The sequence below is a fragment of the Delphinus delphis genome, chromosome X, assembly GCF_949987515.2.
Source record: "Delphinus delphis chromosome X, mDelDel1.2, whole genome shotgun sequence".
In the NCBI taxonomy this organism is placed as follows: Eukaryota; Metazoa; Chordata; class Mammalia; order Artiodactyla; family Delphinidae; genus Delphinus; species Delphinus delphis.
Window position 1 is genome coordinate 22,538,178 of NC_082704.1, and position 22,947 is coordinate 22,561,124.

Sequence of the window (22,947 nt, forward strand, 5' to 3'; positions counted from 1 at the left end):
TATATCTCCCCATTGATTGAGTCTTGGTATGTGTTCTTCAGAAAGTTTTAAATTCTTATATAAAAGAATGTTGAACTTTTTTTGCTAGATTTGTTATTATTATGAATGAGATCTTTTTAAAAAAATTACATGTTCTAATTGGCTGTTCCTGATATATAGGCAGGCTGTTGATTTTTTTCTGTTGATCTTGTTTACAATAACTTTGCTATCCTCTCTTCCTGTTTCCATAGTTTTCCTGTATATTCAATTTTGTGTCTTCCTTTCCAGACATTAAACATTTTATATTTTTGGTTGCCTTATTGTGCTAGCTAAGTTCTCCAGTACCACATTGAATTCGAAGCAGCAGTTAATTGTAGTACTTCTGACTTTAAGGGAATTCTATTATTTTATTACTACATTTGACGCTTACTTTAGGATTTTGGTAAATCACCTTTATTATATTCAGTAAATTCCCTTCTAGTCCTATTTTGCTAAGAGATTACATCATAAATAGGAGTTATTTTATAAATATATAATATTATATAATCTTTCCGTATATAAGATATTTTTTCTTTAATACATTATGAAATGAGATTAAAGTGAAACGGATTAATTCAATGATGAATTGCATTAATAGATTTTCAAAAGTTAAACCATCCTAGCATTCATGCCTACTTGGTTGTAATTTTCTATGTGTGTGTGTGTGTGCACGTGTGTGTGTGCGCGTGTGTGTGCATTGCTGGTTTGATTTTCAGATCTTCTATTGGAGATTTTTGCAGCCATGTTTATAAGTGAGATAGGCCTACAAAAAAGTCCCTTCTTCTTTACTTACCTTATTTTAGAACTAGATTATAGTAGTCTCATAAAATGATTCAGGAAGTCTTTTCTCTTTTTGTGTTCTCTGGTGTGACTTAAAATAGAGATTATCTATCTGTCGCTTAGAAGTTTGGCTAAATACACCTGTAAAACCATCTGGGCCATTTTCAATGTCTTTAAGGTGTATTCAGGCTTTCTGTTTCTTCTCAAATTCATTTTTTTTCTTGAAAAATAATTTACTTCATCTAAGGTTTCAAACTTACTGGCATAAAGTTGTTCATAGCACTCTCTAATTTATTTTTATATTTTAATCTTTAATGCTTACTTGTTCATTTCCTTTCTTTATTTCTTGTTCTACTTTGTCAAAGCTTTCTCTATTTTATTATTCATGTCAAAGACACAGATTTTGGTTTAGTTCATCTTCTCTATTGTTTCTTTGTTTCTCATTTCATTAACTTTAGCTCTTTTGTTGTTTCCTCCCTTCTACTTATATGTAGTCTTTTTTCTAACTCCTTGGGTTGGATGCTTTCTTCATTAATTTTCAGTTGTTCTTCTTTTCTACTAAATGTATGAAAGGCTGTACATTTCCTCTAAGTTACTGTCTAAGCTGTATCCCACAGGTTTTTATAAATAGTATTTTCATTGTTATTCAGTTCCTAATTTCCAATATAATTTTTATGTGATTCATAAATTATTTTAAAGTGTATTTTTAAGGAACACTTTTCTGCATTTTTTCTTTTGCTTTTTGTTTATTGATTTCTAATTTTAGTGCATTTTGCTGAAACAGCATGATCTATGTGGTGTCGAATCTTTGTCATTTGTTGAGCCTTGCTTTGTGAACTAATAATTGTCAGTTTTGTGGGTATTCTGTGTGTTCTTGAAAAGAATATGTATTGTATAGTCATACGTTTGGGGTTCTATATATGTCCATTAAAGTTGTTAATTGTACTATTCAAATTTTCTACATCCACTAATTTTTTTATCTTCTTATTCCTGAAGTTGAAATTTTCAATTTGTCTTAATATAAGTATGTCGAGTGTTGCTTTATATATCTTGAAGCTGTATTTTCTTACAGGATCAGGATTGTTACATCTTCCTGGTGAATTAATCCTTTTATCATTACATAATGACTCTATCCATAATAATATTTTATACCTTGAAATCTATTTCATCTGATAATATTATAACTATATCAAGTTTCTCTTGGTACTTTACTACAGTGCCTTTTTTCCCTTTTTGCTAACTTTTCTGTATTAGTGTGTTTCAGCACATCTCTTATTAACAGAAGGAACATAACTAGATTTTCTTCTTCACTCAGTTCCAGAGTCTCACTCTTAAATTGCAAGTTCAATTTGTTTTTATTTACTAGTATTACTGACATGTTTGGAGTTATATCCTATAATCTTCTTTTGTGTCTCCTATTTACATCATTTATTTTTTCATTGACTTTTACCCTTTTTCTGCCTTTGCTCTGATTGACTGGGTTATCTTCATTCTTATTTCTCTTTTTCTGGTTAGGAAGTTATATATTTTGTTTATTTTCTTTTGGTCATTATCTTTATTTTTTTTTAAGGGAGGTTTAATTTTTTTAATTAATTAATTTATTTGGCTGCATTGGGTCTTAGATGCGGCACACAGGAGCTTCGTTTTGGCATGTGGGATCTTTCGTTGCGGCGCGCAGGCTCTTCATTGCAGTGTGTGGGCTTCTCTCTAGTTGTGGCGTGTGGCCTCCAGAGCATGCGGGCTCTCTAGTTGTGGCGCGTGGGCTCAGTAGTTGCAGCATGTGACTTAGTTGCCCCGTGGCATGTGGGATCTTAGTTCCCTGACCAGGGATCGAACCCACATCCCATGCACTGGAAGGCGGATTCTTAATCACTGGACCACTAGGGAAGTCCATGGTCATTATCTTTAATTTCTTAACATTTCATTAAAATATAACACACACACAGAGAAAAGGACAAAAGTCCTAACTGTACAGTACAGTGAACTATCCAAGTAAGAAACACCTGGTAACCACTGTGAATATACTCTACCACTGATATAGCATGCTTTTTCTCTATCTTTTTTTTTTTTTTTTTTGCGGTACGCGGGCCTCTCACTGCTGTGGCCTCACCCCTTGCAGAGCACAGGCTCCGGACGCTCAGGCTCAGCGGCCATGGCTCATGGGCCCAGCCGCTCCGCGGCATGTGGGATCTTCCCGGGCCGGGGCACGAACCCGTGTCCCCCGCATTGGCAGGCAGACTCTCAACCACTGCGCCACCAGGGAAGCCCTCTCTATCTTTTGATTAAAAGAAATTCTTAATTTTGATACAGTCCAATTTATTGTCTTTTACCTTTATGGTTAGCATTTTTGTGTACAGTTAAAAAAAGTTTTTTTGTACCCTAAGATCATGAAATTGTTTTCTTATGTTGTTCTAGAAGCTTTATCAGTTTATGTTTAGTACATTCTATCTGGATTTGATTTTGTATATGTGCTGAGGTAAAGATGAATTTTTTCTTAATGGATATTCAGTTTCCCAGAACCATTTAATATAAAACAGTAGTCATTTCCCACTTGCCTACAGTACCACCTTTACCATAAATCAAGTATCCTTATATGTATGGATCTGTTTTAGGACTCTATTTACTCTCAGTGGTCTATTTGCCATTGTACCAAAGCCCACTGTCTAAATTAACATAGCTTTATAATAAGTCTTGCTATCAGCTAGAGTACGTCGTCTCACTTTATTCTGCTTCTTTCTTTGGCTGATCAAAATTCACATAAATGTACAAACACACACACACAACTTCCAAGATATTGATTGGGGTTGCATTGAATCTGCAGAAGAATTTGGGGTAAATTGGCATCTTTAATTTTGAATTTTTCAATTCACAAATATGTTATAGCTTTCCATTTATCCAGGTCTTCTCTAGTTTCTCTCATAAAGTTCTATAGTTTTCCAGTATAGATCGTGCAAATATTTTGTTAAAATTATTACTAGGTATATGATATTGTGATGCTGTTGTTAATGGTATTTTAAAATTTTCTCATTGTTTGCTGTTCATATATAGAAATAACTTTTTTATCTATATTAACCATGTATCTAGAGATCTTGCTAAATTCACATATTCTAATAATTTATCTATACAGATTCTTTTTGTAGTTTGTACATGCACAATCATACTATCCGTGAATAATGATTTTCTTAACTTTTTTTAACATCTTTATTGGCGTATAATTGCTTTACAATGTTGTGTTAGTTTCTTCTGTATAACAAAGTGAATCAGCTATGCGTATACATATATCTTCATATCCCCTCCCTCTTGCGTCTCCCTCCCAACCTCCCTATCCCACCCCTCTAGGTGGTCACCGAGCACCGAGCTGATCTCCCTGTGCTCTGCGGCTGCTTCCCACTAGCTATCTATTTTACATGTGGTAATGTATGTATGTCAGTGCCACTCTCTCACTTCGTCCCAGCTTACCCTTCCCCCTCCCCGTGTCCTCAAGTCCATTCTCTACGTCTGCGTCTTTATTCCTGTCCTGCCCCTAGGTTCTTCAGAACGTTTTTGTTTTTTTTTGATTCCATATATATGTGTTAGCATACAGTATTTGTTTTTCTCTTTCAGACGTACTTCACTCTGTATGACAGAGTCTAGGTCTATCCACCTCACTACAAATAACTCAATTTCATTTCTTCTTATGGCTGAGTAACATTCCATTGTATATATGTGCCACATCTTCTTTATCCATTCATCTGTTGATGGACACTTAGGTTGCTTCCATGTCCTGGCTATTGTAAATAGTGCTGCAATGAACATTGTGGTATATGACTCTTTTTGAATTATGGTTTTCTCAGGGTATGTGCCCAGTAGTGGGATTGAAAGGATGCTCAACATCTCTAGTCATTAGAGAAATGCAAATCAAAGCTACAATGAAGTATCATCTCACACTGGTCAGAATGGCCATCATCAAAAAATCCACTAATTGGCTTCCCTGGTGGCACAGTGGTTAAGAATCCACCTGCCAGAGCAGGGGACATGGGTTCAAGCCCTGGTCCAGGAAGATCCCACATGCCACAGAGCAACTAAGCCTGTGGACCACAACTACTGAGCCTGTGCTCTAGAGCCCGTGAGCCACAACTACTGAGCCCGCATGCCACAACTACTGAAGCCCGCACGCCTAGAGCCCGTGCTCTGCAACAAGAGAAGCCACTGCAGTGAGAAGCCCGTGCACCACAACAAAGAGTAGCCCCCACTTACCACAACTAGAGAAAGCCCGCGAGCAGCAACAAAGACCCAACGCAGCCAAAAATAGATAAATAAAATAAATATATATATTTTTAAATCCACTAACAATAAATGCTGGACAGGATGTGGAGAAAAGGGAACCCTCTTGCACTGTTGGTGGGAATATAAATTGATACAGCCACTATGGAGAACAGTATGGAGGTTCCTTAAAAAACTAAAAATAGAACTACCATATGATTATTTTATTTATTGCTTTTCAATTTTTATACTTTTTTTTCTTTTTCTTGCATTATTGCACTGGCTAGGACCTCTAGAATTATGTTGTATAGCAGTGATGATCATAGGCATCTTTTCTCAGTCTCAGTAGTAGAAGAAAAGAATTCAACATCTCAGTACTAAATAATGTTTGCTGTGGGGGGGTTTTGCAGCTAATCTTTATCAGTTAAAGTTCCTTTTGGTCTTAATTTGCTATAAGTTTTTATCACAAATGAATGTTTAGTATTTTATCAAATACTCATTATATATCTGTGGAGATGATCATATGAGTTTTCTCTTTTATTCCATATATATGATGAATTACAATGATTGATTTTCAAGTTTTAACACAATCTTGCATTTCTAGAATAAGCACAAATTGGTCATTATACAATTTCTTGTTGTGTAATACCAGTTTTACTGTGTTAATATTTTGTTTAGAGTTTTTGCATCCATACTTATGAGTGAGATTGGCCTGTATTTTTTCTTAAAATATACTTGTCAGAATTTTACATCAAGGTTATGTTGGACTCATAAAGCATATTTGTGAAGTGTTTTCTCTTTTTCTATTCTTTGGAAAAGTTTACTCAAGATTGGCAATTTTTTCTTCCTTAAAAGTTTGGTATATTTACAAATGAAGTCATCTGAGACTGTAATTGTTTGTGGGCGAGGGAATATTTTTCATTGTTTATTAAGGTTTTTTATAGAAACTATTCAGTTTCCTGTTTTTCTTGTGTTTATTATTGTAAGCTGTATTTTTGTAGGGATTTTTCCATTCCACTGAAAGTTTTAAATGTATTGACAAAAAGTTGTTTGTGATATCCTCTTATGATGTTTTATGTCTGAAGGATCTGCAACAATGTCATCTTTTTCATTCCCGATATTAGTTATTTGGGTCTTCTGTAGTTTCATCTTGGTCAGTCCCCATCAGGGATTTATCAGTTTTATTAGTCTATGCAAATCATCAGGTATTGGCTTTGTTGATCCTTTCTATCATATGTTTGTTCTTATTTAATTAATCTCAGCTCTTATTATTTTCTTCCTTATACCTCTTGGAGTTTACTTTGCTCTTCTTTTCCTAATTTTTTAAAATTGGATGCTTGGGTCATTGTTCTCCTGGTGGTTTTCCGTTCTACCTTATAAATTTTCCTATACATAGGGACTGAGTTATATTACACAAAATTTGATATGTGGTACCTTCATTTTCATTCATTTCAAAATATTTTCTGGGCTTCCCTGGTGGCGCAGTGGTTGAGAGTCCGCCTGCCAATGCAGGGGACACGGGTTCGTGCCCCGGTGCAGGAAGATCCCACATGCCGTGGAGCGGCTGGGCCCATGAGCCATGGCCACTGAGCCTGCGTGTCCAGAGCCTGTGCTCCGCAACGGGAGAGGCCACAGCAGTGAGAGGCCCGCATACCGCAAAAAAAAAAAATTTTCCTATTTCCATGATGATTTCTTCTCTGTTCTGTAGTTCATTCAGAAGTCTATTTCTTAATTTCCAAATTATATGGATTTTATAATTATCTTTTGTTGCTGATTTCAAGTTTAATTCCATAGTAGGTAGAAAACATGCTATATATAATTTCAATACTTAGAAATACGTTGAGACTTGCTTTATAGCCTAGCATGTGGTCAATATTTGTAAATGTTCTTTGTGCACTTGGAATTTCTGTGTATGTTGTAGTTATTTAATGCAGTGTTCTGTATGTATCAATTGGATCAAATTTGTTAATCATGTTGGTCAAATATTCCATATTCTTTCTAAGTCGTCTGCTTGTTCTGTCAGTTAGTTAACGAGAAAGGGGGTCATAAAAGTCTCTGACTATAATTGTGAATCTGCCTTTTTCTCTTTTTTGTTCCTTCAGTTTTGCTTCAATATTTGGCTTGGTGTTTTCTTCAGTATTGGAAATTTCCTAGCCATTATCCAGTCAAGTATTTTTTCTGTCCCCATGAGACTGACAAAAGCTTTACCCAACCTTTGAAACTTCCAGCTGCATCTACCAGAATTGACAGACACTTCTAGAAAAGAAGCATCCAAAAATATCAGACACCTCTCTGGGTTTTCATTTTCTCCTAGCTTTATAATAAGCAAATATAATTGCTGGAACTTGGCCCAGCAATTCTTTACCCTTTTGTGAATTCTAGTAGTAATATCCAACAAATTTTAGAATATATTTTGTCTAGATTTTCTAGTTCTCATCAGAAGAGAATAGTAAAAATTATTTAGGTCACAATCACTAGAAACAGAGCTCCACCTTTACATTTTTATATGCATACTTGACAAAGTATCTCTTACCTAACTCCTGAAAAATACAAGGCTTTAGAAATATTGAACACAGGGTACTCCATTGCACATATTATGATAAGGTAATATTTTATTTCACTACTGTCTTCTAACCCCCCAATTGTTATTGTTGTTGATGTTGTTGTTGTTACTATTATATAGTCAGTGCTTCTTTGCCATCTCTCTGAGCTAGTGGATAGTTTATTAGTCCCCATCTCATTGAGATTGCAGCTTTTCAGGGGTTGTCCTTGCTTTCTGCAGGTGTTTCCGTCCAACTCTCCATCTTAAATGGGCCAAAGACCTCATCTCTTTTCCCTTTGTGGACACAGATACCCAATCCCCTGGTCATTACTGGGTATAATAACCCCTCTATGCTGCCAGAGGGTTGACTTATATGCTTACGTCTTTGACTGTTAGCATCCTCTTTGCTTCCAGTGTTTGAGAATTTCTCTTTCTTGTGAACTAAGACATGCAATTTTAAAAATTATTACATTATATTCACCATTTCTAAGGGTTTATATCAAGGTGGTTTAAAGATAGCCTAGTCTGCCATTTTGCCAATACTGTTCATCTAGTTCTGAACAGTGAATGAATACTAGATGAATACTATTTCATCTAGTCCTACTACTTTTCAGGAAATCATCAGAATGATGTACTCCTATGTCTAAAATTTATAGTTGTATAAAGCAATATATGCAAAATGTTTGCCTCTCATTGTTTCAGTCAGCTCTGGCTTGATTGGCTTTGACCACTTAGCTTTCTAATCTTAGAAATGCCCTTTCAGTTCAGCTTTTAGTGTCTTGAGGGAGGCCATTAAGGGGAGCAGAATTACAATAGCAAATTCGCTATAAGAACTGAATTTCAAAATCCAGATTATCAATCATAGATTCAAAATCAAGATATAGAGTGTTGGTGCTAATTCAAGATTAACCTACTTGAGCTACCATTTATTAGGCTAAGTCCCCCATTTTTGGTATTGTCTGGGTCCTAGACTTTTCTCACAACCTGGTGATCCCACACACAGTTTTCTATTCACTCTTCCACCCAGTGCAGTCTGGCTTTACAACTACCACTTTATCAATACAGCTCTTCCTGAAGTTACCAACAATTTCCATGTGGTAAATCCAATGGGTACTTCTCTGCCCATGTCTCACTTGACCTCTGAGCAATATTTTTTACGTAACTGAAACCATTAGGTGGCACTTCAGGGGCTCCGAGGAGCTCCAGTTCTTTATGTCTCAACGCAGAAGGAATTCAGCAAGAGGCAAAGTGATAGATAAGAAGTGATTTACTAGAATAGGACACTTGTGAGGCTTACAAGCAGGTGGACGAGAGGGTGCCGCACCCGAAGAACTTAGTGGGCTACAGTTTTATGATCAAAGGAAAAGTGGGGAGGGGGAGAAAACCACCTTCTTCCTCATTCTTGAATAGACATCAAAATTCCATCGTCATCAGTTCCTCCTCCACGTCGGGTGGGAGAGTTTTCTTGTCCCTACATGGTCAAGCTGGGACTGTCATGGTGCAATGGAAATGAGCAAAAAGGCAATAACATATACTAAAATATGTTAAATCATTTCAGGTTTTAGTATAATGTCACCTTTTCCTTATATTTTTGTTTTTAGTGCGTGCAGAGGAGCGTGTCCTAGTAATCATTAACTTACTGAGCTCACTGGGAAGGATGTGGGTCTCATGCCACCATTGTTTTATTGTTTGGGGGCATGTCTCATGTTTCTGTTACCTGGTTTTGTTGCTAAGCAAGCCTGCTTGGTTTTGTGGTTAAGCAAACCTGCTTTCTTGAGTGATCATTAACTTACAGGGGTCTCCTATACTTTTTTCTTTACTTATAATCCCCTAGTGGGATTAACTGTTTAATCACCTACTTTGGCCCTTTACTCTGTCCCTGTGATGACTACCCCCTTCTTCTTGAAAAAGTGTCCTCTTTTGGCTTTAGCTGTACCACAATCTATAAGATTTCCTCCTATCACTCACTGCCCTCTCCTTCCCAGTCTCCTTTGATGGTTCCTCTTCTTCTACCTTATCTTTAAATCACAGAACACCTCAGGGCTCATTCCTTAGGGGATATCATCTGGTCTCAAACTTAGATGCTAAATACCACCTATATGCTAATGGTTGCCAATTTCATATCTCTAACCCTGGCCTGTCAAATTCATATATCTTAGTGCTTAATTGACATCTTCATTTGGCTATCTATACGTTATCTCAATGTTAATCTGTTTGATCTCCCATCTTATTCTTCCTTTATCCTTTTCCATTTTGTTAGTGGCAGCATTATTCACCCATTTGTTTAAGCCAAAACTTTTATTTTTCCCTCTCCTTCATTTCCTATATCCTCTCTTAAGCATTTCATATTGGTTCTACCTCCAAAATATACCTCAAACTGCCCAATGACCCTGTCAGGTGTAAATATTATTACTTTCATTGTGTAGTTACACAAGCAGAGATTAAGAAAGCATGTTAGTAATTTGCCTAAGGATACGCAGCTTTTATGCAGAGGAATTCTTATTCCAAACCGTTTACTCTTTCTGTGAAATCTTGACCCTCAAAGAATACTTGTGAATGAATTAGTGAATATATTGATCCAGTTAGTAATAAAATTCATAATCATGGCTTTATCAGAAGAATATTCTCACCTACTGAAAAATTAACTCTGCTACCTATAGTGTAGAACCTTTGTTACATATGAAGAGCTTTGTTACATGTAATATAGGGTAATACTTATATCATCATATGTCAATATCTATCAATATATAAAACCAGTTTCAGAATTTAAGACTATGAAAGATAGACAACTTGGCTTCCAGCACACCCTCTTTTTCATTCAAGGATATGTGGCCAATTGTACCCAAAACCTATTGCATTCTTTCGATAGGCTTTTATCTCCCTTCTGCTCCTCCAGCAAGGGAATTTTATGAAGAAACAAGCTAGCCAAACTTTTATTTTGGTTTTCTACTGTCATGATTTTATTAATATTCAGTGTTTCTCAAAAAAAAAAAGTCAGGGATACAGAAGAGAGAAACTGGGCAGAGCTAATAATACACCTTGATTATATTGGCTAAATATTGAATGGCATTTTGAGATAAGAAGACTGTGTATTTTAATCAACCAGGAGTCATTTTAAATCCTTAAAATAAATGCAAATATTGTTAGTATGATCAGAGAAAGCAGTTGATTACTGTCACTGGCAGCTTTACCTCTTGTATATTATGAATTTTATTAGAAAGTTATCATCTTTCTGATTGTAAAACCCGAATGAAATTAGGGCACTGTGTGTTTTCCCCAGTGATTTCTTGTAGCATCACAAAATCCCTACAACATTACCTGTAATCTTAATGAATGTTTAGTGAAAACCACTTGACATTTGTTTGGCACTGACTTCATTTCTAAGCCTTGAGTGCTGTTATCATTTTGTGGACTGCTCAAAAGCAATATGATTTAGAGTTTATTTTATACATTGAGATATAACTACCTTTTTTAACAGAGTTCCTTGTACATTCACTCAAATGCTAGAGGGCTTTGTGCCATTTTGATTATATATTTTAAATACAGGTATAGACTAAGATTTTGATAATCCTAATGTGTTTTTGAAAGAGTAGGCTCTGGTTGTAATAAAATATGTAAATACATCTTCTTTGAATTCCCCACAGAGCTCTGTACCATGGAGTGTGGTAGCCATGGAGTCTGCTCAAGGGGAATTTGCCAATGCGAAGAAGGTTGGGTAGGACCAACATGTGAAGAACGCTCCTGTCATTCTCATTGTGCTGAGCATGGCCAATGCAAAGATGGAAAATGTGAGTGTAGCCCTGGATGGGAGGGCGACCACTGTACAATCGGTAAGTACCACCATACTTTGAACAAAGTAAATTGGATGAATTGAAGAAGTAAAGCAGTCTAGCAAGTCAATCACCAACCTGTTTGTAGAATTTGAGATGGGAAGAGGGAAGAAGTAGGAGGGCTGGCCATAAGTTTGAAAGTTTCCTTAACTGGGAGGTTTCCTGTTTTGTTGATAATTTTTACTTATTTCTGTGTCTTTTCCTTTCTCATTACTTCATTATTCTTTATATTTTCTGCTTTCAAGTGCTTTGAGTTACTCAAATGAAAGATGATACATTAGAATATAGTGTCATTAGTTAATAAGAAAAGTGCTTTTGTTGTAAAGTTAACATTCACTGGCCATTTTTCCTTTTGAAAAGTATAGGTTGTTTTGGTTGAAAGCACTTAGAGGCAGTTTCATTAAATGGGACTACTTTATCAGGGGCCATTCAGTATCATTAAGGGCTGTCTTTAATGTGTATAAGGAAGATACTCCTGACCTGCTATCAATAGAACATCTGTGTTGAATTGTTTATTGGGTAGTATAGAGAGTTCGTACCGAGGCATCCACCCTCTCTCGTCCCTTGTCACCAATTTCACTAATTTTCAGGCTGCTTCCTGGGAGAACACCTGTGGGTGTGAGAAAGTCTATGTAATAATTAATCTATCACGTGGTCTTCACACCATAAAAAACACTAATAATAATGAAAGTTTCATTTATAAAATACTTTTTTCTGAGAAAAATATCAAAGCCCTTGACACACACATGTATCTGCCACCAAGGTTCCCTGCATATACAGAGGGACAAGTATGTTTACCACTGTTCAGCTAAGGAAAGTGGGTAACAGAGTGTTCCAGTGTCATTCTATGAGCACACAGAGAATTCATACAGTGCAAAAGCAAGCGTGGGCCTCTGGGTACACAGTTCATTGTTTATGGGCTTTTTTTCCCCTCTAGACTGTACTACAGCTTTCATTTTTAGGTGATTTTTGTTGTAATGGTTGGAACCTGCCAAAGTAATGTATAGTATATATAATATATATAACATAATTTTAATAAACTGCATTACTACTCAACTACAGTCAGTCTTGTTCTGTGACTGTGGAAAATACTTAAGATTCATTAAAAAGGTGGTGAGGGGTGAGATTCAGATGCAGCTTAAGTAATTACATTCCTGCACTAGAGTAAGTTTATTGCCTTCACATAGGAGGATTTAAATATTGTCATGATTACCAAAGGTGGTTACTCCAGAACTCCCTTCTAAAGATATTACTAATAAGAAGTTCAAGCTAGCACTCCTTCATGAGTTATTACTGAAATGTAAAAATGCAGTTCTTATACTTTTAATGAAATATGACACTTTTTTAGGAAGCCTAATAGAGTTTCTTACAGAAAAGCCATTAATATCTTTCCCACAGAAAATATTATTCACAAACCACACAGGCCAGTGTACTAACTTTTGAGCTGCAGGCATTTCAGAATTCACAGTTTGCTGTTCTCCCAGGCAACAGATGGTAAACCATTAGTGCTTGTTGTATAGCTTTGGTCTCCCAGAAATTCATTCAATCACTCTTTTCCCCCCTTTTTAGCTCACTACTTAGATGCTGTCCGAGGTAAGCCCATTCTCTCTAGTTTTATAACAGAAAAATATTTTAAACCGAAAATATGCATGTGGGAAAGGAAGTGTTGGTGGGGTTTGGGTGTTGTTTGTTGTTGTTGTTTTTAATGTTGGCAGTCTTACTTAAGTGCAATATTGTCAGGTTCATGCTGTAATAGACTTAAAAGTAATTTGCTTTCCCAATATCAAAGATTGATTTTTTGCCGTAGAGTTTAATAGACTGATAAGCAGTTTTAAGAATTATTTTTCTTTGTCTTGATGTCGAGGGGGGTGTGTGTGTGTGTCTGTTTATATGACAGAGAGGTAATTATTAAATAAACTAGGTTTAGGTAGACAGCTGAACTTTCTCTCTAACGTAACAATATAGCTTTAAGTCCGTGTAGAGTATCCTTACAAGGGCAGAAGAATTATTCCCCTGTTAGTACCTCATCATCCATCCCCACCAGGGATCTGCATTCGATAGAGACTGCAAGGGTTTTTCTGTCAGATTTCCTGGTGCCTTTCATTACCTCAGCCTCAGAAGGTTGAAAATGTCATACTCAAATTATCCCTAATTTCTCTTTATCCACTGTATGTGCATGAGAATGGAACTAGATAAATTTCTTTCTTAATCTTATACATGTGCGTGAGGAATATATATATATAATCTTTTCATATTTTCTAACAGCCATCTGTCATTTTATTTTAAAGTCTTTTCTTCCTCTGGTCTGTTGAGAGTTGCTAGGAAAACCATTTGCAAGAAACACTGGATTACTTCTACAGATTTTTTTAAAAATTCTTTTGCTTTTTATACTTTTGGAATTTTCTTTCAAAGACAGAAAATGGAAAGAATATTGATTGGACTCTCTCCTGTAAAATCCAGATCTGGTCCTGTGTTGCTACTGGGGAAATTTCCAGAAGCTATGTGCCATTATTGCTCTCTCTGTTCATCTGCCCACTGAGCACTTGGGACATGCAGAGTTGCCCTTTGGAATAGCCTATCTCTGAACCACTGGTAGAAAGAGTAGGTCATCCCTGAGAAATTAAAAGTCTAAATAGAGACCGTCGTTAGTGTTTGTGGTTAGGGTTATCAATGGATAGAAGTCATTTAAGCATTATAATTTCCTCTTGACTATATTTATCCAATTATTCTCTAGAATTCTGAAAGTCTAAATTTGGTGTGCATTAATTCCATAAACATTTGTTGAGCACTTACTACAGGTATACTATTATGCTAGTTTCTGAGAGAGATACCAGATAAGTAAAAAAATCAATCCTTAGCTTTCAGATCAATAATAATCCTGAAGAGAAGAGCTGAATAGGTGTAAAGCAACTGCAGCACATTTCTAAGGCACCATGTGGGCAATTAATGGTCTGAACTGTATACCAACATACCTAAGTCCTGAAGCAACATATCACAAGGGAAAAATCAGCACAGAGTAGCAGTTGTTAGGAGAAGTATCTCTTCATAGAAACTGCTGTCTTTTCCCAACTTTTTGGTCATAACTAGATACAATAGCATCCATCCAGTTTTGATTGAGATGAGGAGATACCTTTTTCGAAAAGAAACAAAAAACATGTCTTGTCCCCATCATAGTTTTTATCCTGTCTGAATCAGAGGTTGGGAATTGGGGTTAGCATTAATAACGTTTAATTGGCTCTCTAAGGAAAAGCACAGCAGAGTAAGGGATAACAAGTTCCCTGGGAAGGTGGTATAAGCAAGCAAGCTCCTCTTCCATTTATTCAACACCTCATCTGAATGGAGCCCAGGTGATTCGATTTTTCCCTCTAGGCAGATACATCATTGTTGGCCAAACCCATTCTGATGTCTCTGAATTTGTTACTCTCTGCTGTCTTTTCAGATGGCTGCCCAGGGCTCTGCTTTGGAAATGGGCGATGTACCCTGGATCAAAATGGTTGGCACTGTGTGTGTCAGGTGGGTTGGAGTGGGACAGGCTGCAATGTTGTCATGGAAATGCTTTGTGGAGATAACTTGGACAATGATGGAGGTGAGTCATTTATTAAATGTTCATAAAAGAAAGGAATAGCCCAGCCTCTAGCACAGTGATGACCAATCTGGCCAAGAGTGAAAATTAGGAATCCTTATAAAGTCACACTATTTTGTAAATCTCAATTTATTGAATATTTACAGTAACCAGGCAATACTCCAAACTCTTTCCATGTATTATATCTCATTTAATTCTCACAATAACGTTATCAGGTATAGGTACTATTTTCCTTGTTTACAAATGGGAAAACTAATACTTGGAGTGGGGATGGTAAGTGACTTTTCCAGGATCACACAGCTAGAAAGTAACAGAACCAAGGTTCCAATTCAGGGCTATATGACTTCAGTTTCTGTTTTCTTAATTGTTACAACCATGCTGCCTCCCATATCTGTGGCATTTATTCTACTAAATTAAATCAGCGTACCACTGTCTAAACTGTCAGATGCTAGTGTAGCTTGCACTATACACATCGTGAGGTAGTTTTCTTTGTTCTTAGTTATTTAGAGCTCCCTCTTGTGTCTTTACCTTTTAGTACCACTTTACATCTTTCAAAGGACACAGCATCATGACAATTCACAGTAGAGTATTTTACATTTAATTCAAGAGCCGCACATGTTTTAGAAAGCCGTATGTGGCTCCAAGGCCTCCGGGTATCCACTTCTGTTTTAATCAAGCAAACAAAGGCATCTAATACATTGTACAGTCAGGCCTCAAAACAGCCAAATCACCTCTGAGTGAGCCTAAAACAACAAATCCTCACTTTCCTCTTACTTTCTACTCAATAAAACATGAAATTGACAAAAAAATTTATTTCTAATTTCTGTATATTGACTTAAAATGAAGTAGGTTGTTAAATTTGACTCCTCAAGGTTTCTATTTGTGCTTAGACAATTATATACCTTGTCATTTGAATCCAAATGGGGCTTAAAACAATAAGGTAGCAGTCATCGTTTAAGCACCAAATTAGGTGTAAAAGTGTCCTCTGTTATTGTTCTGGCTAACAGTTTACCTTTAAAAGTTATAAGACCTTATGAATTTTAAGCAGAAGCAACTTTCTGATTAAGAGCACAGGGCTTTGAAGTTAGAATTTCTGGGGTCAAATATTAGCTCTGCTATGTACTTCTGGCTGTAGGGTTTGGGAAAAGTTTCTTGCTATCTCTGTGCTTCAATTTCCTTATCTTCAAAATGGGGCTGATAATAATAATAACTGTCTAATAGGGTTGTTATAAGAATTAAACAAGATAATTCATGTGCACTACTTAAAGGGTGATAAACTACACCAATCAACGCACACGTGCACACAAACACACACACAAACACACACACACACTAAATTTAGGGTAGCAGACCATTTTCTGAAGAGACTGTTTACTTCCTATCTAATTTGAAATTTTTGTTGGGGAGGCCAGAGTGAGATTTTCAATTAAATGGTACACTAATCAACCATTTACTTGACTTCTGTGGTCCGCCAAGACTCATTTTCTTTTTTTGTTTTTTTCAAGACTCGTCTTCTACACCCATCATTCTCAGTTCATCATTTAAGTCCCAACTCAAGCCATATTTCCCATGATACCTCTGACATCCACCACCCCAGCCTACCATGGTGTTTATCATATGCACCATACAATCAAGCACTAAATTATATCCTGTCTATATTGTTTCCTTGTTACATGTTAAGTATGACTCAGAGTCCATAGTTTGATGCCCAGTATAATTACTAATAATATTAGCTCACTTGTATTCAGGGTTTACTATGTACAAGGCACTGTGCTGAGTCCTTTATGTGAATAATTTCACTTAATCCTCATGACGTAGAAACTACTATTAACACTACTTTACAAATTGGGAAACGGAGGCACTGAGAAGTTAAATAAATTGCTCAAGATCATATAGAAAGTAGACGATAGAGCCAGGGTGTAAACCTAGGTGGTCTGCTTCATTCCAAAAAAGATCGGAGGCAGTAATGGAGATTTCTCAATTGATATATTGATTAAAATGTTATGCTCAGAAAATACATTAACAACCTATGCAAGTATAATTTCTTTCTTTCTTTCCTTCTCTATTTATTTGTTTTTGGCTGTGTTGGGTCTTTGTTGCTGCACGCGGGCTTTCTCTAGTTGCGGTGAGCAGGGGCTACTCTTTGTTGCAGAGCATGGGCTCTAGGCACGCGGGCTTCAGTAGTTGTGGCTCATGGGCTCTAGAGCACAGGCTCAGTAGTTGTGGCGCACGGGCTTGGTTGCTCCATGGTATGTGGGATCTTCCTGCACCAGGGCTCGAACCTGTGTCCCCTGCATTGGCAGGCAGAATCTTAACCACTGCACCACCAGGGAAGTCCCAAGTATAATTTCTGACTCAGGGTTGAGCTAAAATAAGTTTCCTGCTTAATAAAGTACAGCTTGATAAAAATAATTGAATAATTATCAAGCATTTTCTGTGGCGTCCAGGTCACCTCAAGGGAGCCAAAAATGTTTAAGGAATGGATCAATTAAATATTAATGAAATAATGGATTATCAATTTTCAATATCTGTGGCATATATAGATACAAAAGGTATAGAAGATGTTGCTGAATGTGTATTGACCTATGAACATTCCTTTAAAATTGTGTATCTACGTGGGAATCAAAGACGCTGATGTGAGTTTAGTGTATTTTTATGATTGTCTCTTTAGGGAGTAGCAGGGGGAGGCTCCTTGAGATATTCAATTACCATTTTTTCATTTGGTAGGATTAAGATGATACTGATGACAAATAAATATTTAGTTCTACTTTGCGATGGAAAGATGGATTAAATAACCTCTGAAAGCCTCATGACTAAGATTTTGGACAATAAATCCATTTTTATACTGTTTAAGTAACATCCCTAAGAATATATTAAATGCCCTGCATTTGGTGGTCTCAGCTTTCCAGCTATCCAGAATGGCTGGATTCATTTCCAGCCATCCAGAATGATTGTATATGCCTAATGATTAATATTTGCATACTTGTTTGTGCATGTATGTGTGTGAGTTTTAATTAAATCAGAAAGTGCCAATTGAACCTTTTGGGGGAAAAAAAAGTGGTCCTAATTTTTTAAATGTTAATTCTTAAGAAATCTTCCCAGTCAAAAAAAAAAAAATCACTTTCAAGCAGTTGTTTCAAGTAGCTGCTTCCTGATTACTACATATCATTGCTGATACTTACAGAATGGCAGGATTTTTTTTTTTGCATTCTAATCAGCTTTGATTACTCATTAGTATTACTGCTACTTCCTGAAGCTTTGACTTTAGTTACACTCTGATTCAGTGCATTGTGACTCTTAGTAACTAGTTGGGCTCATTGAATATGTGGGTGACACAGGTCTAGGAGCTACCTAAGAGCTCCTTGAATAATAAAAACAGAGCTAAGAACAAATAACCCTTGGATTTTTTTTCTTAACATGCAAGAAAATTGAAAACTGTCTTTTACATTGTATATTTAAGAACTAATTACTACAGAAATCACAAATCTATCAAATGTCTTGACCTCATGTATCCCTTTAGTCAACAAGCACATACCATGGACACAACCTTGTGCTTGGAAGAGGAGACTTAACCTTATGGTGACCACATTTTTCATGTGTTCATCATGTGTCCTGATTTAGGGTTTGAAAAATATAATCACCATACATTACATGCACATATGAATTGACATGAGAAAAAAAGTTTAGACATTATATTAACTGAATCAGAATAGCTAAAACAAAGAATAGTGAGAGCAAGCTAGAACTATCAGATGTTAAAATAATATTTTAAAACTATGATAATTAAAACAAAATGGTACTGATGTAAGCATAGACAGATCAGTACAACCGAATAAAAGCTTCAGGAACACACCCCAGTACAAATATTTAGGATATTATAAAACCAGCATCAAAAATCATTGGGGAAAAGAAACATTATGAAATAGGTGGTGCTGAGACAACTATTAAGGAAAAAAAAAACTTAGATTTTCAATTCATATCTTATTCCAAAAGAATAAAATAAATAAAAACACTGCAGCTGATTAATGAGTTCAAGGCAAAAGAAAACTCAAACACAATTAGAAGAAAACATAGATGGTAGATCTCAAGATTGGAAAGGACTTCTTAAACATAAAAGCTAGGAAAGAAACCACAATAGGAAAAAAATGATAAGTTGGACTTCATAAAAGTTTCCAACTTCTTTGTATTCTTTGGCTAAGTTTTATAGACCATCCGACATCTATTTGGAGATACCAAAATCTGCATTGTCTGATATGGTAGCCACTAGCCACATATGACTCTTTAAATAACATTAAAAATTCCATTTCTCCGTTGCACTAGCCACATCTCAAGTGCTCAACAGTCACATGAGGCTAGTGACTACTGTGTTGGTGCACATCTAGAGCATTCCTATCAATGGAGAAAGTTCTATTGGATAGCGCTGATCCAAATGTTTGACTCAAAGAGTTATTTACCTTTCAGCCAAACATTTCAGATTGGGCACCCAATTTTCCATTCATTCATGACTACTTTGTGCCGAGTATTGTGCTTGACACTGAGGAGAAAATGCCAAACAAGTTTCTGCCTTCATGGAGCTTATGGTTTAGGTATTAAACAAGAAACCACACAAATAACTATATATTTACAATTGTTTAGAGTGCTGTAAAGTTTTTAGAGTGCTATAAACATGTATAGCAGGACCTAACCAGGTCTATATGGCAAGGAAGGCCTCACATGAGTCAGGGGAAGAATGTTCCAGGCCAGGGAAACAGCATGTACAAATGCCCTGAGGTGGAAATATACTAGACTCTTCTAGAAAGTGAAAGGTAAGTCATTGTGGCTGGAATACAATGAGTCAGGGAGAGATTGGTGGGAGATGAGAATATAAAGGTAGGCACTGGCCTGATTATACAGAACATTGTAAATTTTTAAAGATCTTCAGCTATCAAAGATTACAGTTTAGTCCCTCAAGTCATAGAGGAAGGAAGGTGACTTCTGATACTGTGGAACGATTGTCACGGAGGTTAAAAAGACGTACAATAAGAGTGTTTAATCAAAACACTCTTTTTCCCCCTGATCTTTTAAGTGTTTGTCACATGTTTGTCCAAGCTTCTCTTATATAAACTCTTCCGGTGGTCTATATTCATATTCATTGGTAAAATCAATAAGTTAATTGCCTAAAAGAGAATGATCTTCCAGGAATCATTCTTCATAACAAGTCACCATTCATTAAGAACAATAGCTATTTGCAAGCCTGTTTTATGATGCAGTGTTTCTAGATCTAGAAATCAGCACCATGGGTGAATTATGAACACATATAAGCTTATGGATCAATAAGCCTCATGTTTTGAATGTCACCAGCATGCTGCAGGGTTTAATAAATAGGAAAATGAAATAGAAGGAGCAATGAATTGGTAACATTTGCTCTGTTTAAGGGCCCCTCTCTGCATTTACTTTTAAGATTTGGCTGGGAAAAAAGACCTGGCAACAGAAAGCATATTCCTAATTATTCTCTTCTGACCATACCCCCCTCATTTCCAAGGAACCCATTTATTAGAAGATCATCACTTAGTTATGAGAGCCTAAACTGCCAAGTGATTCCAGATACGAGTGGAAGTTGGAACATCTAAACTCTATAACTCAGTTAACCCCTCTATAATGGAACTGTCACATTATTTATCGACTAAGACTAGTAATACTTGACATCTTCCTACTTTGTAGTGGTGAAAATGAATGAGAATGTTTGAAATACAGTAATATAAAGTGTGTGATAAAGATGTGGTATCAATGAAGAATCTATTTGTAACTTAACATATTTTGATGCATTCATTGAACATTTATTAATCTCTAGGTGCATTTATAAATGTCCTAAAAATAGGACTTTTAGGACATCCATTTATTCATTCAATAAATATTTATTGAAAGCTTACTTGGGGTCAGGCACTATTCTAGTCATTGAGGAAATAGCAATGAATAAAAAAGACTAAATCTGTGTTCCATGGATCTTATATTCTAGTTTTGAGAGGCAGACAATAAACTAAAAAATTTTTTAAATAGTCTGATAGAAGATGGTAAGTGTTATGGAGAAATTGTTTTTTAAGCCCGTTAAAAAAGGATAGGGAGTGTGCGACAGAGGTGGCATTTTAAATAATGTGGCCAGAGGAAGCCTTACTGAGAAGGTGGCAATTGAGTAAAGACTTAAAGGAGGTGAGGGATGAGCCATACTGACATTGGAGAAAAGAAGATTCCAGGCATAGGAACAGTGGGGAAGGGGGTTGTGGGATACGGTAATGGGAGGTAAGGTCAGAGAGGTAAGAGAGAGACAGTAAAGAACCAGACTGTGAGGAAGTAGGTCTTGGTCAGGACACAGGCTTTTATTCTGAGCGATTTGGGAAGCCATTGATGGCAGGTGGGGAGGACGTGAACATTAGTGGCATATAAACAATTTACTTTCCTGATGCAGAAAAAGTAAATGTATAGGTTATACATTTATATATAAATGTATATATAACAATGTATATATAACAATTAATATATGTATATATTAACATATATATATAACATATATGTATATAACAAATAAACAAATGTATATATAACAATATATTATAACAATGATTTGGGCAGTTCCAGTACTAAGTGCACTTGAACTTCTCCCACTTTCTTTTTACCAATACAGCAAAATACTAGGGTGAAAGTCAGCCTGAATAAATGAAAAAAGATGAATTAGAGACTATTTCCAAAGGAAATACAGTCATATTACCTTCAATGCATATAATGACAACAACTAAGCTACCAGGAGTGCCTAGTAGAGGGCCTGCTTTAGTAAAAATTTATGAATGATTTGTAATGAGTCCATTGTTTGTAGGTTTCTAAAATGCCCGAGAAGATTTTGTTCAACTGAATCACTGGAATGATCAGCCCTTCAGTTTCTTTTTCACTATTAATTTGCTTGGTAGACGCTCTATTCTATCGATGCTGAAAAGGTTAAGCTTCAGTCCAGCCCCTGTCCAAATGATAACAAATTCTGAATTTGTGAAATTCAATGAATAAAGATTTACTGTAGCATTAGTGTCTGTTTAGAGCCACATAGATTCCTACCTATCTGACAACCTAACCAAGCAGAGTTCACAAAATGAACACATTTTAATGACCTGAATATGCTACAGAAAAGTTAACTGCCCTCTGGCCAGTGATAAGGCAACTTAAATAAAAGTGAGTCTGAACATTTTCAGCTGCCACTGCAGACCATTGGCATCTACCCCAGGACTCTATCCCTGGACTCCTTGTAGCCTGTACAGTCTATAATTTGGTTAATGGCAAGAGCTAACATTTATCGAGAGTGCTAGCTACTAAACTCTAAGCACGATGCTGGTATGATTATGAGAGCATGTGATCCTTACGACAGTTCTACTCATCCCATCTAGTAGATGAGGAAACTGAGAATCCAGGAGTTGCACTGATTTGTCCAGGATCGTGTACATTGTAAGTGGCAAAGTCAAGATTAGAATCAAAGTCGTCTGATTCTTTCACCTTAACCACTTCATGTGTTCTAAATCCTACATTGATCAGTCACTTGGAGGTCTTACAGCCTAGGTCAGTAGTACTAGTCATACGTCTTGGATGGTGATGTTGGACGTGTGATTTGTAGTCAGAGCACTGGGTGTTAATATGACTCCCATATTTCTTCCAACCACATTCAGCTTCCCTTCCTTTATTTGTAAAATGGAGATGAGAATGTCTACCTAACAGGGTTGTCACAAGGATTTAGTTAAAATACTACATGAGGATGTACCTAGTGCCATACCTGACAAATATTAACTAATCTATACGTGGTGCCAAATCCTTTTGGATAGCCTGCCATGGAACTTGCTGTCCGTTTTTATCAAGGTGATAATATGGGTGCTGTCCCTAAGAGGATATATATTTGTAAATTCATTTTAAGGATTAGGAAAATGTGGGTTTTCCCTATA

The 22,947-nt window shown here is 36.2% G+C and overlaps 1 protein-coding gene across 8 annotated transcripts in view; it reads left to right on the forward strand.

Annotated features, from left to right (window-relative positions):
- Positions 1-22,947, forward strand: part of TENM1 (teneurin transmembrane protein 1) — a 799,512-nt gene that overhangs the window by 604,529 nt on the left and 172,036 nt on the right. For 4 of the 8 annotated variants that reach the window (XM_060002255.1, XM_060002258.1, XM_060002257.1 and 1 more), the window contains 3 exons: positions 11,227-11,412; positions 12,982-13,005; positions 14,852-14,998. In XM_060002255.1, the coding sequence (XP_059858238.1) occupies positions 11,227-11,412; positions 12,982-13,005; positions 14,852-14,998 (357 nt within the window). The remainder of the gene's footprint in view (positions 1-11,226; positions 11,413-12,981; positions 13,006-14,851; positions 14,999-22,947) is intronic. The other 4 variants (XM_060002259.1, XM_060002261.1, XM_060002260.1 and 1 more) reach the window with 3 other exon arrangements.